Raw genomic sequence first — 16,056 nt, forward strand, 5'->3', positions numbered from 1 at the left:
ACACAAATACATGGGAGAACACCCTGCCAAGGTGTGCTGTCTCCTAGGTTTTCCCAACCAGAGATGCACACCCAGTACCTTATATAGCATGCAGTCATTGGCCGGTGAGACTCAAGTCTGGCAGCAATAAGGAGAAGGGCTGTGAATATATTTGCTCAAAGTTATAAAACAGCATTCGGTTCTAACGGGCTATTTACAGTGGAGAATGGATACATATAGTTGAGACTGGATAGAGGGAGGTGGCCCACAGCTGTAAACCTGGTTTGAGGGAGAAGAAAGAGGTCTGCTTTTGATGGCCTTTGCTGTCAGGGGCAATGTAAACAGAAAGACAGCAGGAACACAGCAGCTAGTCCCCCTCACAGCCAAGGAAGCATAGGCTGGTTCATGGCCTTCCCTCAGCCTCTGCCTAGGCAGGCTGGGCCTCCTGGTAGTGCTGGTCTGAGAGGCATCACAATCAACTGAAGCCAGTCTTTCCACCAAGGCCCACAGGTGGACGTTCTAGAAAGTTCCTTGGGATCAGAATATGATACGTTTCCCATCTGCTGGATTCTGTTCCATGGGGCAGTAGGGACACTTCAACCTGCAAGGAAAGGCGAAGTAAGATCATCTCAGGGCTGGCCAGGAAAGCCAGGCCAGGATGGAGCTGGGTAGGGGGGACTTACTTTCCTCCATTGATGAGTTTGTTGAGTGCATCTCGGGAGATGACGTGGCCACAGATGAGCTTGATCGGAGGGTTGGAATCTGAGGTCTGCTGTCTCAGGATAGGGCATGCGAACACGGAGTGATACCAGCACTTCATGCCCAGCTCAATCTCGATCTGGGGAGGCCAGCAAGAGGCTGAGTTATGCTTGTGGTGTGAGCTGTGTGCCCCAGCACCTGCCTCTAAGGGTACCTCCCCAGCCTGGCCTTACCGGCAACTCATCCTTGTGACTCCACACCCCTGTGCACTGCCTCTGTTCAATTACAGCTTTGATGTTCATCAGCACGGGCAGCGCCACACAGCCAGAAGCGAAGCTGAGGAACAGAGCAGAGGCTGAAGAAGCTGCGGGCACAGGGACCAGTGTGCTGTCCCAATGGTACTGGAGACTTGAAAAGTCAGATTGGTCCTTGAGAATTCCTTGTTTTTAATTTGTGTGTACAAGTGTGTGCTTACATGTATATATGTGGACCACACGCAGGCCCAGGCCGGAAGCATGTCAGATCCTGTAGAACTAGCTAATGAGAGCTGTGGGCCATGATGTGGGTGCTGGAAACCAAGCTCAGATCCTTAGCAAGACCAGCCAAGTGCTCCTAAAGAGCCATATACACAGATACGTTCAACTCCGTATGTGCTCTAATGTACCCCCAAATCTGAAGAGTTCCAGTAAAAAAAAAAAAAAACAGGCAGATGAAGTGCTTGTCCAAAACAGTGGAAAGCCCTGATTTGGAACAGTGCTTAATTGAAAGGGCCACAGCCTGTCCATAGTTTATCAGCTCTGTTGCTGTGGTATGCAGTAAGAGTGCCCGCAGAGACTCTATGAATGAGTTCTATCTCAAGATGACGAGGTAGCAGGGAGCCCGCTGGCTGCAGCCTCAGATTGTGAGTACAGCTGAGTGTAGCCCTGCCCAATAGATCCTGTCTAGGGCCAGTGGTGACCTTGCTGGGAAATGACGCTGTGACCTGACCCCACAGCAACATGTGGGTGAGTGCAGCCTGTTTCCTACACCATGACAACTGTCCCCTGGTGGAGTGTGTTTCTGGGTCCAGTCTAGGTGCTCTTTGTTCCTTTGAGACCTTGCACAATGAGCTCATGGCAAACGTCCACCTTCTTATTTGCTAAGTGGGTGAGAGGGCTTCTAGCTTGGGCTTGCTGTGAAGTGCACAGAGACCACTGCAGTGCAAAGCATGTGTGCAGCACCTCACGCACATTAGTCAGCACCAGGCCCCATGCAGGGGAGTAATGTCTGGGGAGGTTGTGTGAGGGGCTGGACCACTGACAGGGTAGTGCAGTTTCCCGAGTTACCATGCAGGAGAGCTGGGCCCTCTCTAGCAGTAAAAACAAGCAGTGGAAAGATCTCCGGGGAAGGTGGTGAGGCAGCTGAGGTCAGTGAAGGCACGCAGTAGAGGCCGTACTAGTTTCCCTCCCTGCCTTCCCCTCTGCTGACCTCAGGAGCCTGGTTGTACCTGACACTGAGGGGAGACTCCACTGAAAGGCCCAGCAGGGAGCACGCGTCCCGAGTGAAGGTCTCACAGATCTCTGCCCAGTGGCTGTTGTCTAGGAGGTGGCAGTAGGGCGACTTCTCCAAGCCCAGCCGTAGGTACACCAGACTGCCCATCATCACCTGGATCTCTACAAGACAATGGGACGGCAGTTCAGGGGAGGCAGAGACTGGGCCACACCCTAAGGACTGCACAGTGCTCACAGTGCAGGGGAGGCGGCATGTACAGGCTGCTGCCAGCATAGAGGAAGGCGAGGCCGCTCCTGCTCTCCAGCTTTCTGCCTGCATCGCATGCCCAGAATGTCTCCACCAACTCTAATCCTTCCCCTAGGTTTTGTTTTGATTTTGTTTTTGTTTTTTCGAGACAGGGTTTCTCTGTGTAGCCTTGGCCATCCTGGACTCACTTTGTAGACCAGGCTGGCCTCGAACTCACAGCAATCCACCTGCCTCTGCCTCCCTAGTGCTGGGATTAAAGGCGTGCACCACCACGCCCGGCTTCTTCTCCCAGTTTTTTGAGACGGGTCTCTACGTAGACAAAGCTGACCCCACACTGCATCTTGTGTACTGGAATTAAATGCGATGCCACGATGCTGGACTTCTCCCTTTTTAAGAGCAGCTCCAGATTTTAAAGCTTTCAGGCACAGGAGGAACAAACTGTGGCTTGGGGGCGGGGCAGAGGGGGCTAGGTAGTAAAACCGCTGTCAGTAGTAAAGCAGTATTGATAGGTCAAGTTCCACCCCCTGTACCACATAATAAATAAACTGCCTCAGCTATGTCTTTAGTTTGGACTTCACTTTAGAGGCAAAAGAGCATCAAAGGTTTCTGAACTGAGGAGCCATCTTTTTTGTGACTGTGGGTACAAAGATGGGCCACCTGACATGTCCAGACGCTGGCTGGAGCCTAACCCATACTCCCAGCACCCTGGGCACCTACCTCTCTGGTGCAACCGAGCGAAGGGCTGGAAGTGCCGGGCATAGCTGAGGGCCTCCAGCTGTTTCTCTGGGCCTCCTGCTAGGAGGCGGATAAAGTGCAGCCGGTGCAGCTTGAACTCCAGTGAGCTGTTGAGTTCCAGCAGGCGCTGCCTGTGGGAGACGGCCCACCTGGGGAGAGAGCACACAGTGTCGCCCAGTGGGTGATGGCTACAGAGGCCCCGAAAGGACAGTGTGAGTCCCTAAGGCACGGCTGGAATGAGTCAGGCCTATCTAGGTGAGATGACCATGGGCAAACCCCACTGTGGCACCCTTACTCCAGCGCAGGCCCCAGGTCTTGCTCGTGCAGGGCTTCCAAGATCCTATTCAACTCCAAGAAGGGCTGCTTGAAGTCCAGGTCCACACTCAGTGTCGATTCCTGGGGAAGATGGAAGGCAGTGTTCCCAAAATTCTGCCCATAATAAAACTTTATCAGCCAAAGGTTGGCTGGAGAGAGGCAAGGAATTGTGGTCTGCCAATAGCACCAGCCCCTGCTGGTCAGTTTCCATGCTGCAGAGATTGCGCCATCACTGGCCAGCCATGCTGCAGTCCTTCCCTCTGCTGCAGACAGTCCCCAGGCCTGGCATTGAATGGCCTAGTGAGGAAATTACTTTTTAATCTACCTAATCACATTAAGGCAAAACTCCTTTCTTTCCCAGTGTGTTTGGCACCTAACTAGTGCTATTTGTCATTTTGCTAATCCCCTTAATAAAAAAGGAGAGCAAGCCAGGAACCAGTAACTTTGTGTTTTTATCAGATACACTTAGAGCTTCCTCCTACTGTGTAGTGAGGACCAACTTCCTTTCTAAGATAAACATAAAGGATGTCCGAGACTAGGCCGACCGGAGGGCCATGCACACAAAAATAGTCAAGAAGAGTTGGGACTGGATAGGAAACTAGCAGATGAATGCGATGGGATGGGCATGGTAGTGGTGTGCACACCCATGATCCCAGGGTTTAGGAGACCGAGGCACGAGGGTAACAATGAGGCTAGCCTGGGTTACGTGAACAAGACCACCTCAAACAGCAGGAGGCCAGCGTTACCTGGCACAGCTCCTCAGCTACGCTGAGCATGCCCTGCTGGTACAGATGCTCTACGATGGCCATCTGCAGGATCTGTTGCTGCTTCTCACGTGAGTCCCACATCGCATCCGAGACCACGCCGCAGATCTCAGAGTCAAAGTTCTGACAGAAAGGAGACGGGTCTGTGACAGGTGCTCACACTTATGATCCTGCCAAGGCAGTACACACAAGCTCTGGGGTGTTTCCACCCTGGGCCGCCCACACACTCACCCTGTCAATGGCTTTGCCCACTCGGGAGACGCTGCTGTGAATGTCCTTATGGTCGGAGGCCAGTTTCTGGACTGTGTCTTTGATCTTCCGACAGCACTGGGACATCACAAGGGAGAGGGTGGCTGAGAGAGGGGTCCCCTGGAGAGCTGTGGAGATAGCAGACTGTCAGGATGCCGGAGGCATGTCCTGGGCAGCTCTGCTGCAGCAGCCTGTCTGCTGCCTCCTACATGCCAACATGGAGGCCCAGAAGGCAGCCCTGCATGCCAGAGTTAAACAACTACATCCAGTCTGTGGCCAGCCACGCTGTTGTTTGCTTGTTTTCATCTCACTGTATACCTCTGGCTGTCCTGGAATTCACTATGTAGACCAGGCTGGCCTCTAACCCACAGAGCTCCTCTAGCCTGTGACACAAGAGTGCTAGGATTACCAGCCACTTTCTAATGTTGGACCTGGATGTGGCCATACAAGAAACAGCCACTGTTTCCTTGTTTACTTATTTTTAAGATTTTTAAGAACTACCAGGTGTGGCATTCACCTTTAATCATAGCACTTGGGAGACTGGGTCAAGTGGATCTCTAAGTTCTAGGCCAGCCTCATCTACATAGTGAGTTCCAGGACAGCCAGGGCTACGTAGAGAGACCCTGTCTCAAAAAAAAAGAAAGAAAGAAAGAAAGAAATTATTTTATTTAGTTACTTGCGAAGGGGTAGGGGTTAGGAACATGACACACATATGTGCCATGTTCTACACTGGATGTCAGAAGACAGCCTTCATGGGTGGATTCTCTCGTTCCACCATGTGGGTCTCAGGGATTAAACTCAGTGGTCAGGCATGCCAGCAGCTGCCTTGTATTTGCTGAGCTCCCTCACTAGCCCACAACCAAGACCTTGGTGACTTCACATTCTCAGGTAAAAGTTTAGGCTGCCATGACTGGTGACTTGGCACCCATGTGTTTCGTTTTATCTTCTATTGGCTATGCTGCAGGCTTTCTTGTAAGCTGACAGGTTAAACTCAAGAGCTACCCTGAACCAGCAATTCCACTTCTAGGAGAATGGAAACATGTCAACACAAAGCCATGTTCTTTTTTTTTTTTTTGGTTTTTCAAGACAGGGTTTCTCTGTGTAGCCTTGGCTGCCCCGGACTCACTTTGTAGATCAGGCTAGCCTCAAACTCACAGCAATTCGCCTGCCTCTGCCTCCCAAATGCTGGGATTAAAGGCGTGCACCACCACGCCCAGCTTGCCATGTTCTTTTTTGATGTTGCTTTCTTTTTTGTTTATTTGTTTTAAGATTTATTTATTGGGCTGGAGAGATGGCTCAGAGGTTAAGAGCACTGACTGCTCCTCCAGAGGTGCAGAGTGCAATTCTCAGCAACCACATTGTGGCTCACAACCATTTATAATGTGATCTGGTGCCCTTCTTCTAGCCTGCATTTGTACCTGTAGGAAGAGCATTGTACATATAATAACAAATAAATAAATCTTTAAAAAAAGGCATGTGCCACCATACCCAGCTAAATAAATCTTAAAAAAAAAAAAAAAAAGATTTATTTATTATGTATACAGTATTGAACTCAGGACCTTTGGAAGAACAGCCAGTGCTCTTAACCTCTGAGCCATCTCTCCAGCCCCCTTTCCTAACATTCTTTAGGACAGCACAGAGGTAGAAACAACCAATCCCACCCACTAATGGATACAGAATATCATACATACACAACAGGGCATTAGTCAGCCATAGCAGGTATGATGTGCTGATACTTTACAATAGAAATAAGACTTGGGAACATCACACCTCCAAAAACAAATAAATAAAAGTTAGTTAAAAAATAAACTGGAAGCCGGGCGTGGTGGCGCACGCCTTTAATCCCAGCACTCGGGAGGCAGAGGCAGGCGAATCGCTGTGAGTTCGAGGCCAGCCTGGTCTACAAAGTGAGTCCAGGATGGCCAAGGCTACACAGAGAGACCCTGTCTCGAAAAACAAAAAAAAAAAAAAAAAAAAAGAAAAAATAAACTGGCAAAAAAGGAAAGAAACCCAAAGACAAAAACAAAACAAAACAAACAAACAAACAAACAAAAAACAGGTGCCAGGCATGTGGTGCACACCATTAATCCCAGCACTTGGGAAGCAGAGGCATGCAGATCACTGGGAGTTCAAGGCCAGCCTAGTCTACAAAGTAAGTATAAGATAGCCAAGGCCACACAGAGAAACCCTGTCTCGAAAAACCAAACCAAACAAAAAACAAAAAAACCAAAACCTAAATTGGCAATGTTAGGAATTTCAGGTAAATTAATAATTTCTATCTGGTTTTCTGAACGAACTGAGGCGTCTTTTACCACCTTCAGGGAAGCCTAGAGATGCACCTCCAAACCTAGGGCTACACGGTCCCTGGGGACGGTCACCCACCTGCACTGGCCAGCTCAGCCCTCAGCTGGCCCACGTAGTGCAGCAGCTCCTCCAGGCTCTGTTCGCAGTGTTGCCCGTAGGCCAGGAACTTGTGCAGCACCTTGTCGAGCTCCCTCTCCACACATGCACACTGCTCCATGGCGGCCGCTGCCTAGTGACGGCAACTGGGTAAGGCCCGTGTGGACCCAGTGGTAGGTGGGTGGGGCTCACATAATATTTCTTCGGATCCCCTGCCCCCTCCTGAATACTACACCAGGCCCTGCTAAACAGAGTACTTCCCAGGCATCCTAACTGAGGCATAAGGACAGAGTTGATTTGAATTGAGGTAAGAAAAATTGCTGTGAGCTGGGCATGGTGGCACACGCCTTTTATCCTAGCACTCGGAGGCAGAGGCAGGTGGATCCCTGTGCATTTGAAGCCAACCTGGTCTACAAAGCCAGTTCCAGGAGAGCCAGAGCTGTTAAAAAGAGAAACCCTGTCTTGGAAAGCAAAATAAAACAAAATTACTGTCTTAAACCTTTTGCTCTGTTATCTTCACTCAGTCCCTGCAATGCACACCTTTTTAAAAAGATGTATTGCTTATGTGGGTGCCAGAGGAAGTCAGGAGTGGGCTTCTGATCACGAGGCAGTAGTGGCACACGCCTTTAATCCCAGCACTCAGGAGGCAGAGGCAGGCAGATTGCTGTGAGTTCGAGGCCAGCCTGGTCTATGTAAGTTCCAGAACAGCCAGGCTACATAAAGAAACCCTGTCTCAAATATTTATTTATTATGTATACAATGTTCTGCCTGCATGTGTGCCTGCACGCCAGAAGAGGGCACCAAATCTCATTATAGATGGTTGTGAGCTACCATGTGGGTGCTGGGAATTGAACTCAGGATGTCTGGAAGAGCAGCCAGTGCTCTTAACCTCTGAGCCATCTCTCCAGCCCTGAGAAACCGTCTCAAAACCCCCATGCCCACAAGGAAAGAAGCAGGCTTCAGATCTCTGGGAGCTGGAGAGCTGCTCCATATTGATGCTGGAAACCGACTGGTCTCTGCAAGAGCAACAAGAGCTCCGTGACTACTGAGCCCTCACTCCAGCCATCCCTTGTTTGTTTGTTTTTTGTTTTGTTTTTTTTCCCTAGAGACAGGGTTTCTCTGTGTAGCCTTGGCTGTCCTAGACTTGCTTTGTCGACCAGGCTGGCCTCGAACTCAGAGATCCACCTGTCTCTGCCTCCCTAGTGCTGGGACAGGCATCCCTTGTTAATGCACAGAGCCACCTTGAGTATCAGCGCCATGAAAGCTGCCCACTTCCTTTTACACTGGGTCTCTCACTGGCCTGGAGCTCACCAACTGGGCTAGGCTGGCTGGCCAGTGAGCCCCAGGGACCCTGGGTCTCCAGCTCCCCAGTGCTGCAATTACAACCATCAACCACCACATCCTGCATTGCTTTCTTTCTTGCTTGCTTTCCTTTTTTTTTTTTTTTTTTTTTTTTTTTTTTTTTTTGGTTTTTCAAGACAGAGTTTCCCTGTGTAGCCTTGGCTGTCCTGGACTTGCTTTGTAGACCAGGCTGGCCTCAAACTCAACAGCGATCCACCTGCCCCTGCATTTCTTTTACTTTATTCTTTTATGTGTATGGGTGTTTGGCTTCATGTATATATGTGTACCATAGCAGGACACTGGATCCCTCTACAGATAGTTATGAGCCACCTCATGGATGCTGGGGAATCAAACCTGGGAGCCATCTCTCCAGCCCCAACCAGGCTGGCCTTGAATTTACAGAGATCCGCCTGCCTCCGAGTGCTGGGATTAGAGGTATGCGCCACAGTGCCCGGCTTCCTTCCTTTCTTTTTTTGTTTTGTTTTGAGACGAGGTTTCTCTGTGTAGCCCTGGCTGTCCGAGAACTCTCTTTGTATACCAGGCTGGCCTCGAACTCAGAGATCCACCCGCCTCTGCCTCCCGAGTGCTGGGATTAAAGGTGTGCACCACCACCGCCCAGCCTTCTGCCTTCCTTTCTTAATCAGAAGACTGGGCCTCACCCAGTCCTCCGCAGGGTGTGTGACAGAACAGTCTAAGGTCCTGCTGCTAGTAGTTTCGTATACTCACTATGGCCACCTTCTCCCAGTTAGTGGACCTGGTTTTTCCTGCACTGCATGGTGATAAGCCATGAGGGCAGTCCTTGAATGGGAGTTAACCTCACGTGCAGCTTTGGGAATAACTGCCCAGTGTGGGGGCTAGATGGGCCTCCCCCGCTACTCACTTAATGACATCTTGAATCTGGACAGCCAGAACCCTTCTAGGCCCTGGAACATGAGGTGGCATCTCCCTGGTTGAATTCTCCAGCCCAACTTCCCAGCAGTCACAGGAAGCTGGCCCTAGCCTCACCTAACTGGCTCCCTCCACCCTCACTCAGCACCCTTAGGTCTGATCACTGAGGGCCTACCGCCCTGCGGTACTACATGCTCTCTTGCTCAACTATGCCGTGAGGGGTGTGTGTGTGTGGTATTTATGTATAACGTGTACGCATGTATACATGTGTCTGAGTACAGGCCGCGGTGTGGGCACGGAGGTCAGCGGGTAGCCTTGGGTGTTTGGCACAGAGTTTCTCTGTGGTTCACTGCTGCATATCCCAGGCTAACTGGCTTGGGAGCTTCTGGCAATTGTCCTGACTCTGCCTTCCATCTCACCCTAGGAACGAAACGCTGGGATTAGTTATCCTCTACCATGCCCGGTGTTATGTGAGTTCTGGGAATTCAAACTCGGTCCTTAAGCTTGTATAGCAGGCAACACTGAGCCTGAGCCCTCGGCCAGAGCTGAGGCCTTGCTCTACCTCCTCAGTACAGGCTCCCTCCTAACCCACTCCACTCTGCTGCCCCTTCGTGAGTAGCCTGCAACGTGGATTACACAGAGAGTCCTCAGAACGTTAGCAACAGAGTAGATCTGCATCCACACACAGGACTAGAAATCTCCTCTAAGGGGTCAATGAAGCCAGCTTTCTCTCAAAAGTGGTATCACAAGAAGCCAGGGTCCATGGTGACCCTGGGATCTTCCCACTTCCTCTGCTTTCCTTGTCCCACAGCCCTACCCATCTTGGCTTTCCCATCCCAGCCCCACTCTATAGCCTTTATCTCCCTCCCAGATGAAGGACAAATGACAGGGAAATAGTGCTGGGCATTGGCTGACACTATACACAATACCCAGTAAGATTTGGATCACTCCGTCCAAAGATTTCACACCCACAAAACCAAACTGGACAGTCACAAGACACTACGCGTAAAATGTAACAGGGACTCTCATCTAAAGTGATATCATTATTTTGCTTGCTAATAGCTAACATTCCCCAGAAGCTGGTTGTGTGCTAGGCTCTGCTTCAGTGACCTCACCCAGTAACTCATTCACTTAATTCTCACAACACTACGAGGTAGGTACAGTTATTAGACCCACTTTGCAGCTGAGAAAATAAGACAGGGAAAAATAAAATAAACAGCCCAAGGCCACACAGCTAGGAAGTGGAGGAGTGGGAACAGAAGGAAGCCTGTTATCTGGCTGGAGGCTGAGGCTGAGGCCCTCTCCTTACTTCCTTTGCACAACAGGCCCATCAAAGCAGGCCACTGTTCCAGTAGGAAGGCAAAGTGGTGTGTGAGTACGGCTGGGATGAACTCATAGGGCCGTTCAGTTATGACAACAAACAGGAAGTTAACCTGGAGCAAGCGTAAACCACCAGGGAAGATGGCAAGAAAAGAATGACGCCAAGAGGGCATGGATACCAGAGCCACAATTTTATTAAAGATTAATGTGGCTCAAGGACAGGACTTCATCATGGTCAAAATGTCTGCCCCTGTCAGATACCAACTGATAGTGGGACCACAATCATAGGAAAACCCTGAAACTGAAAAAAGCTGAGGATGAGCCAGGCAAATGGCTCAGTGAGTAAGATGCCTGCCACCCAGACTGGTGACCTGAATATGATGCTGGAGCCACATGTGGAGCACAGGTGGAAGGGGGAACGACCCCAGGAGGCTGTCCTCTGACTGCTGGATTCATGCCATGGGATTCATGCCCACCCTCAATAATAAGTAAATACATAATTTTTAAAGCTGAGGAAAGCCAGGTGTGGTACATACCTTTAACTTCAGTGATTGGGAGAAAGAAGCAAACCAACTACTGTCAGTTCCTGGACTACACAGTAAGAATGTGGCTGGGCAGTGGTGGCGGATGCCTTTAATCCCAGCACTCAGGGAGGCAGAGGTAGGTGGATCGCTGTGAGTTCGAGGCCAGCCTGGTCTACAAAGCAAGTCCAGGATAGTCAAGGCTACACAGAGAAATCCTGTGTCACTGGTAACATGCTTGCAACATAAGGATATGAATTTTATTCCTAGTACCCACAGAAAGACGCCAGGTGTGAAATCCTAGCTCTGAGGAGGTAGAACTAGGCCAACCAGCCAGGCACATTCACTACACTACAGGTTTAGTAAAGGACTGTTTCAAAGCACCAGGCGCGCGCGCGCGCGAGCACACACACACACACGGAACATAGTGCAAAGATATGTAAATGACCATTAGGCAGTACATAGGGAACTTAGGGGACTGTCACAAAAAGGTCCTAGCTTGGTGACACAAGCCTTTAATCCTAGCACTGGGGAGGTTCAAGGCTATTCCTGGTCTACACAGGGAGTTCCAGGACAGCCAAGATACACAGAAAAACCCTGTCCAAAAAAGAAAAGAAAGAAAGAAGAAAAAAGTCTGTATATGCCCTGTAGGCAACTTTTTTGTCCTGCTTTTTAAAAATGTATTTATTAGTGTGCCTGATTGCAGGGTGGCACGTGTGTCCTGGTCAAAGGACAACTTTGTGCAGTCAGTTCTCTCTTTTCACTTTTATGTGAGTTCCAGGGACTGAACTCAGATCACCAGGACTAAGCAGCAAGGGCCTTTACCCACCAAGACGTCTTGGTGATCCTTTCCTGTTGTTTTGGAATAGGGTCTCTTGGAAATTCATGCTGGCCTCAAGGCTGAGCATGCAGCCCACCCACTGAGCTTCATCCCCCCCCCACCCCCCGCAGGCCATTCCGTGCACTTGCTTTTTGTTTCTGTTTTTGTTTTTGAGGCACAGTTTCTCTGTGTAGACCAGGCTGGCCTCAGACACACAGCGATCTGCCAGCCTCTGCCTCCTGAGTGCTGGGATTAAAGGCGTGCGCCGCCGCCGCCGCCACCGCCGCCACCACCACCGCCACCACCACCACCACTGCCCTGCTCCAGCCTCAGCTTTTGGTTGTGGTTTTAGACGCTATCTCCCTCAATCGATCAGACTGACCTTGAGTTTAGAGTTTTCCTGCATCAGCTTTCCAAGTAGCTGAGATTATATCCCACCAGGAATGCCATTAGTCTTTAATCAATGCATTGATTTTTCAGGGCCAGGACTGCCCCCCCCCCCACACACACATGCTGGGCAAGTGCTGGACCATTGAGCTACACCCAAAGCCTTCTCTTTTGAGTTTTTTTTATTTTGTTATGCTCACTCACTTCACAAGCACATCTCTGAAAGACGGAACTGAAGTTAACCCTTACCTCTAAAATGGTCACCGATTATCCCCCCTCTCTCTGAAAACCAGGCTGACATTGAATTTACAGAGATTCACCTGCTAGATTAAAGGACGTGCTTCGGCCCCTAGTTACACCCACCTTTTTACTTGGGTTCTAGGGATCCAACTCCGGCTTATACTCCCAGAGCTACTTCCCTTGTGCAGCCTTCTTTTCTGCATCACAAACCTGATGTGTTAGACACACACACTCCTCCTACCCCCCTCTTTTCTGGCTTTACCCCCCCAAGACAGGGTCTTTCTGTGTAGCCTTAGCTGTCCTGGACTCCCTTTGTAGACCAGGCTGCCCTTGAACTCACAGCAATCCACCTGCCTCTGTCTCCCGAGTGCTGGGATTAAAGGCATGCGCCACCACACCCCGCCTGACTGCTTCTTTACATATGTGTCTCCCCCATAGACTACCAGCTAAGCAAAGCCTGGAGACCTCTTTGCGGGGCCTGGGCCACCACTAGCCCTGACTAAACAGTACCTCCATTTCCTAGTCTTTGGAGGCCTGAATCAAAAGTTCCCAGTGGGTAGAAAAGGATATGAAGAAAATGTTAACAACCCTCACTACAGGGGCTGGAGAGATGGCTCAGTGTTTAGGAGCACACCTGTTGCTCAGGCCTCAGCACCCACATGGAGCAGACACTGCATTCACATGGTGCACAGACACACATGAAGGCAAAACACCTATATACCTAAAGAAAAAAAAATGTGGGTGTGGTAGCTCACACTTTTAATCCTGACACTCAGGAGGCAGAGGCAGGCAGATCTGTGAATTCAAGCCAGCCTGGTCTACAGAGTGAGTCCTAGGAGAGCCATGGCTATGTAGAGAAATGCTGTCTCAAAAATTAATTAAATTGGGATTTTGGTGCATGACGTGTAAATCATAGACATTCAATAAAAGTATTAACATATAAAAAATTTTAATTAATTACATTAGTTAAACAAACCTGAGGTTGGGTGTGGCGATGCATGATTTTAATCCCCCTAGCACTTTGGAGGCAGAGGCAGGTGCATCTTTGTGAGGTCGTGACTAGCCTGGTCTACTTAGGAAGCTCCACGCCTGTCTTGGGCTATACCAGACCCTGTCTCAAAGACAACAACAAAACAAGCAAACAAAAGGAAAACAAAAGCTCTATCCAAACAAACCCCCCTTGTTAGCTTCCTTCCAGTCACTCTTCCTGTCACCTGTCAAACTCTACCGCCACTGCTGGCCTTTCAGTTTCAGGGTACATTCAGATTATTTCTGCCTCCACCCTCTGCCCAGAACACCTCCCACATCTTCCCCTAAGTGTCATCGTTTCAAACCACGACGTCTAATACCCTGTACTTTACCCTCAAACAAACCATTATCCCTATTAATATTAGAAAGCGTCACATCGTAACATCTTCACTTAAAACTGAAAGGTCAGGAAAGCCTACCATATACCCAACGGGGATGCCACGACCCCGACTTCACCCGTATTACAGTGCAAAAGACTGGCAAACTCCTGCTTATCTTTCCAGGGACCCTCCTGCAGTGGGGGTGGGGTGGGGGGCACCGCCCGCAACTGGTTACCTCTGTCCCAGTCAGGTGCACTAAGATGGGAAGTCTGTGTCCGGGCTACTCCACCAGCCCTTGGAGGGTGTGGCCGAGGATTGCTCCAGGCTTTGGTCCGGGCGCCCCGCACCCCGGGACCCGGAGCCCGCAGGCTGTCACCTAGTCCTGCAACCCAGCCGGCTTCCGGCGCCGCTGTCATCGGAACCGGAAGGCGCGGCGGTTGCCCCTCGGGTGGGTCCGGGCTCGCCCATGCGCGGTGTCTCGGAGCGTGGGGGAGACCGTCCGTCTCGCCCCCGGCTTTGCAAAGAATACAGAATGGAACCGCTCACCACAGCCAGGCCGCAGTCAGCGCGTACGCAGTGCCGAGACTCCTCGACTCAGCGACCGGGAGCGAACCTCGGTTTCCGCGTGCCAGAACCACCTGAGGGTAGTCCTGGATTTCTACCGGAAGTATTAGCGGGCGCACCTGCCTAACCCGGGCCCTCAACTGCAAGCCCTAGATTCCTAGGTCTCATAAGACTGGTCTAGGGGAAGCTGAGGCAGGAGGAGCACCGCAACTTCTCGGCCAGTCTAGACTACAAAATGAGACTCTGTTTCAGAAAATAAACAAAGTTGGATACTGTGGCGCCTGCCTATAATCTTGTAATTATAGGAAGATCAGACATTCAAGGGTACACAGTGAGTTAGACCAGCTTAGGCTACTCGAGACTTTTTCTCAAGAGAAAAGAAAGAAGAAAGAAAAGAAAAAGGAACCGGCGTTGCTCAGAAGTGGGGGTGCAGTGCATGCACAGGTCCCTTGGTCCACCCCCAGCACCCGAAATATAAAATTTTTTAAAGACCAGTACATGTATCTGGCCCAGTGATTAGGTATTTCCTGCGATGCTTTTTGAAATAGCAAATGACGTTTAAAGGAAGAGTCCTGAGGCCATGGGTAAAGCGCTTGCAATGCAAGCATGAGGGCCTGAATTGAGATCCCAGGTACTGTTAGAAAGCTGGCCCTCAGCTGGGCGTGGTGCCTCACACCTTTTATGCCAGCAGGTGGATCTCTGCGAGTTCGAGGCCAGCTTGATCTACAAAGTGAGTCCAGGACAACCAAGGCTACACAGAGAAACCCTGTCCCGAAAAACATAAATAAATAAATAAATAAATAAATAAATAAATAAAGCTGGCCCTCGCCTAGTGGCGCAGGCCTGTAACTGCAGCACTGGAGTGGGTAGAGAGGTAAGGATTCCAGACCTTGCCAGGTATAATGCAGAGCTGTAGGTTCAATGAGAGACCATATCGCAGAAGAATAAGGTGAAGAGCGTTAGATCGAGATGCCCAAAATCCTTTTCTGGCCTTCAGACACATATGCACAGGCGCGTGCACATATACACACGTTCATATCACACACAATCTTTTTTAAAAGATTTATTTATTTATTATGTATACAGTGTCCTGTCTGCATGTACAGAGGGCGCTAGATCTTATTACAGATGGTTGTGAGCCACCATGTGGCTGCTGGGAATTGAACTCAGGACCTTTGGAAGAGCAGCCAGTGCTCTTAACCTCTGAGCCATCTCTCCAGCCCATCACACACAATTTTAAGAGCTGTTTTTGTCCTTGTGAAAGTGCCTTTAGGAGTAAGATGGAGCAGGGGTTGCATATATGCCTGCAGGGAACACGTAAAACAAAGAGCAGAAAGGATAATAAAAGAACATATGTTGGTAGTGATAACTGAAACAGTGTCCTTGCTATGATAAGAAATGACATAAGTTGTCCCCCTGAACACAAGGATAAGCATAATGTAAAATGAGGGAAAGAACTCAGTACCTCATTGGTTAAGAGGGGGGTACAGCTCCTCCCAGCATAGATAGGGTATATAAGCTGAGTACAAGACTACTTCAGGCTGGCCGTGATGTTTACCAACTAAGACCACTGTGCTGATCCGAAGTCCAAATGTGGGGAGCTGCCCTTAAGTGGCTCTTGGCTTAAAACATTGGGCAATTCCACCTTGTCTGTAGACTCCATTTTCTATACCTCTGCCTGGCACGTGGCAGGCTGGGGTCAGCCCAGGCCACCCCACCCGGTCCTGAGAGGCCACTTGCTTATCTTG

General features: G+C 50.0%; 1 protein-coding gene across 1 annotated transcript; it reads right to left on the bottom strand.

The window, feature by feature from the left end:
• Positions 1-208: 208 nt before the first annotated feature.
• On the bottom strand, positions 209-14,301 carry Rmnd5b (required for meiotic nuclear division 5 homolog B). The gene is made up of 10 exons (XM_051167606.1): positions 13,980-14,301; positions 6,861-7,011; positions 4,461-4,606; positions 4,212-4,352; positions 3,446-3,546; positions 3,133-3,299; positions 2,165-2,330; positions 912-1,014; positions 663-817; positions 209-580 (listed from the first exon to the last, which is right to left on the bottom strand). The coding sequence occupies exons 2-10, from the start codon at positions 6,997-6,999 to the stop codon at positions 517-519; spliced, it is 1,182 nt and encodes a 393-aa protein (XP_051023563.1). The 5' UTR covers positions 7,000-7,011; positions 13,980-14,301; the 3' UTR covers positions 209-516.
• Positions 14,302-16,056: the final 1,755 nt, after the last annotated feature.

The sequence above is a fragment of the Acomys russatus genome, chromosome 25 (assembly GCF_903995435.1).
Source record: "Acomys russatus chromosome 25, mAcoRus1.1, whole genome shotgun sequence".
Classification (NCBI taxonomy): domain Eukaryota; kingdom Metazoa; phylum Chordata; class Mammalia; order Rodentia; family Muridae; genus Acomys; species Acomys russatus.

Excerpts from the sequence above, each read along its gene's own strand:
- Rmnd5b (XM_051167606.1), bottom strand. The coding sequence starts at position 6,999 with ATGGAGCAGTGTGCATGTGTGGAGAGGGAGCTCGACAAGGTGCTGCAC. Across the intron at positions 1,015-2,164 it reads GAGTCTCCCCTCAGTGTCAG|CTTCGCTTCTGGCTGTGTGG; the intron begins GTACAACCAGGC and ends TCTGTTCCTCAG. Across the intron at positions 581-662 it reads AAACTCATCAATGGAGGAAA|GTTGAAGTGTCCCTACTGCC; the intron begins GTAAGTCCCCCC and ends CTTTCCTTGCAG.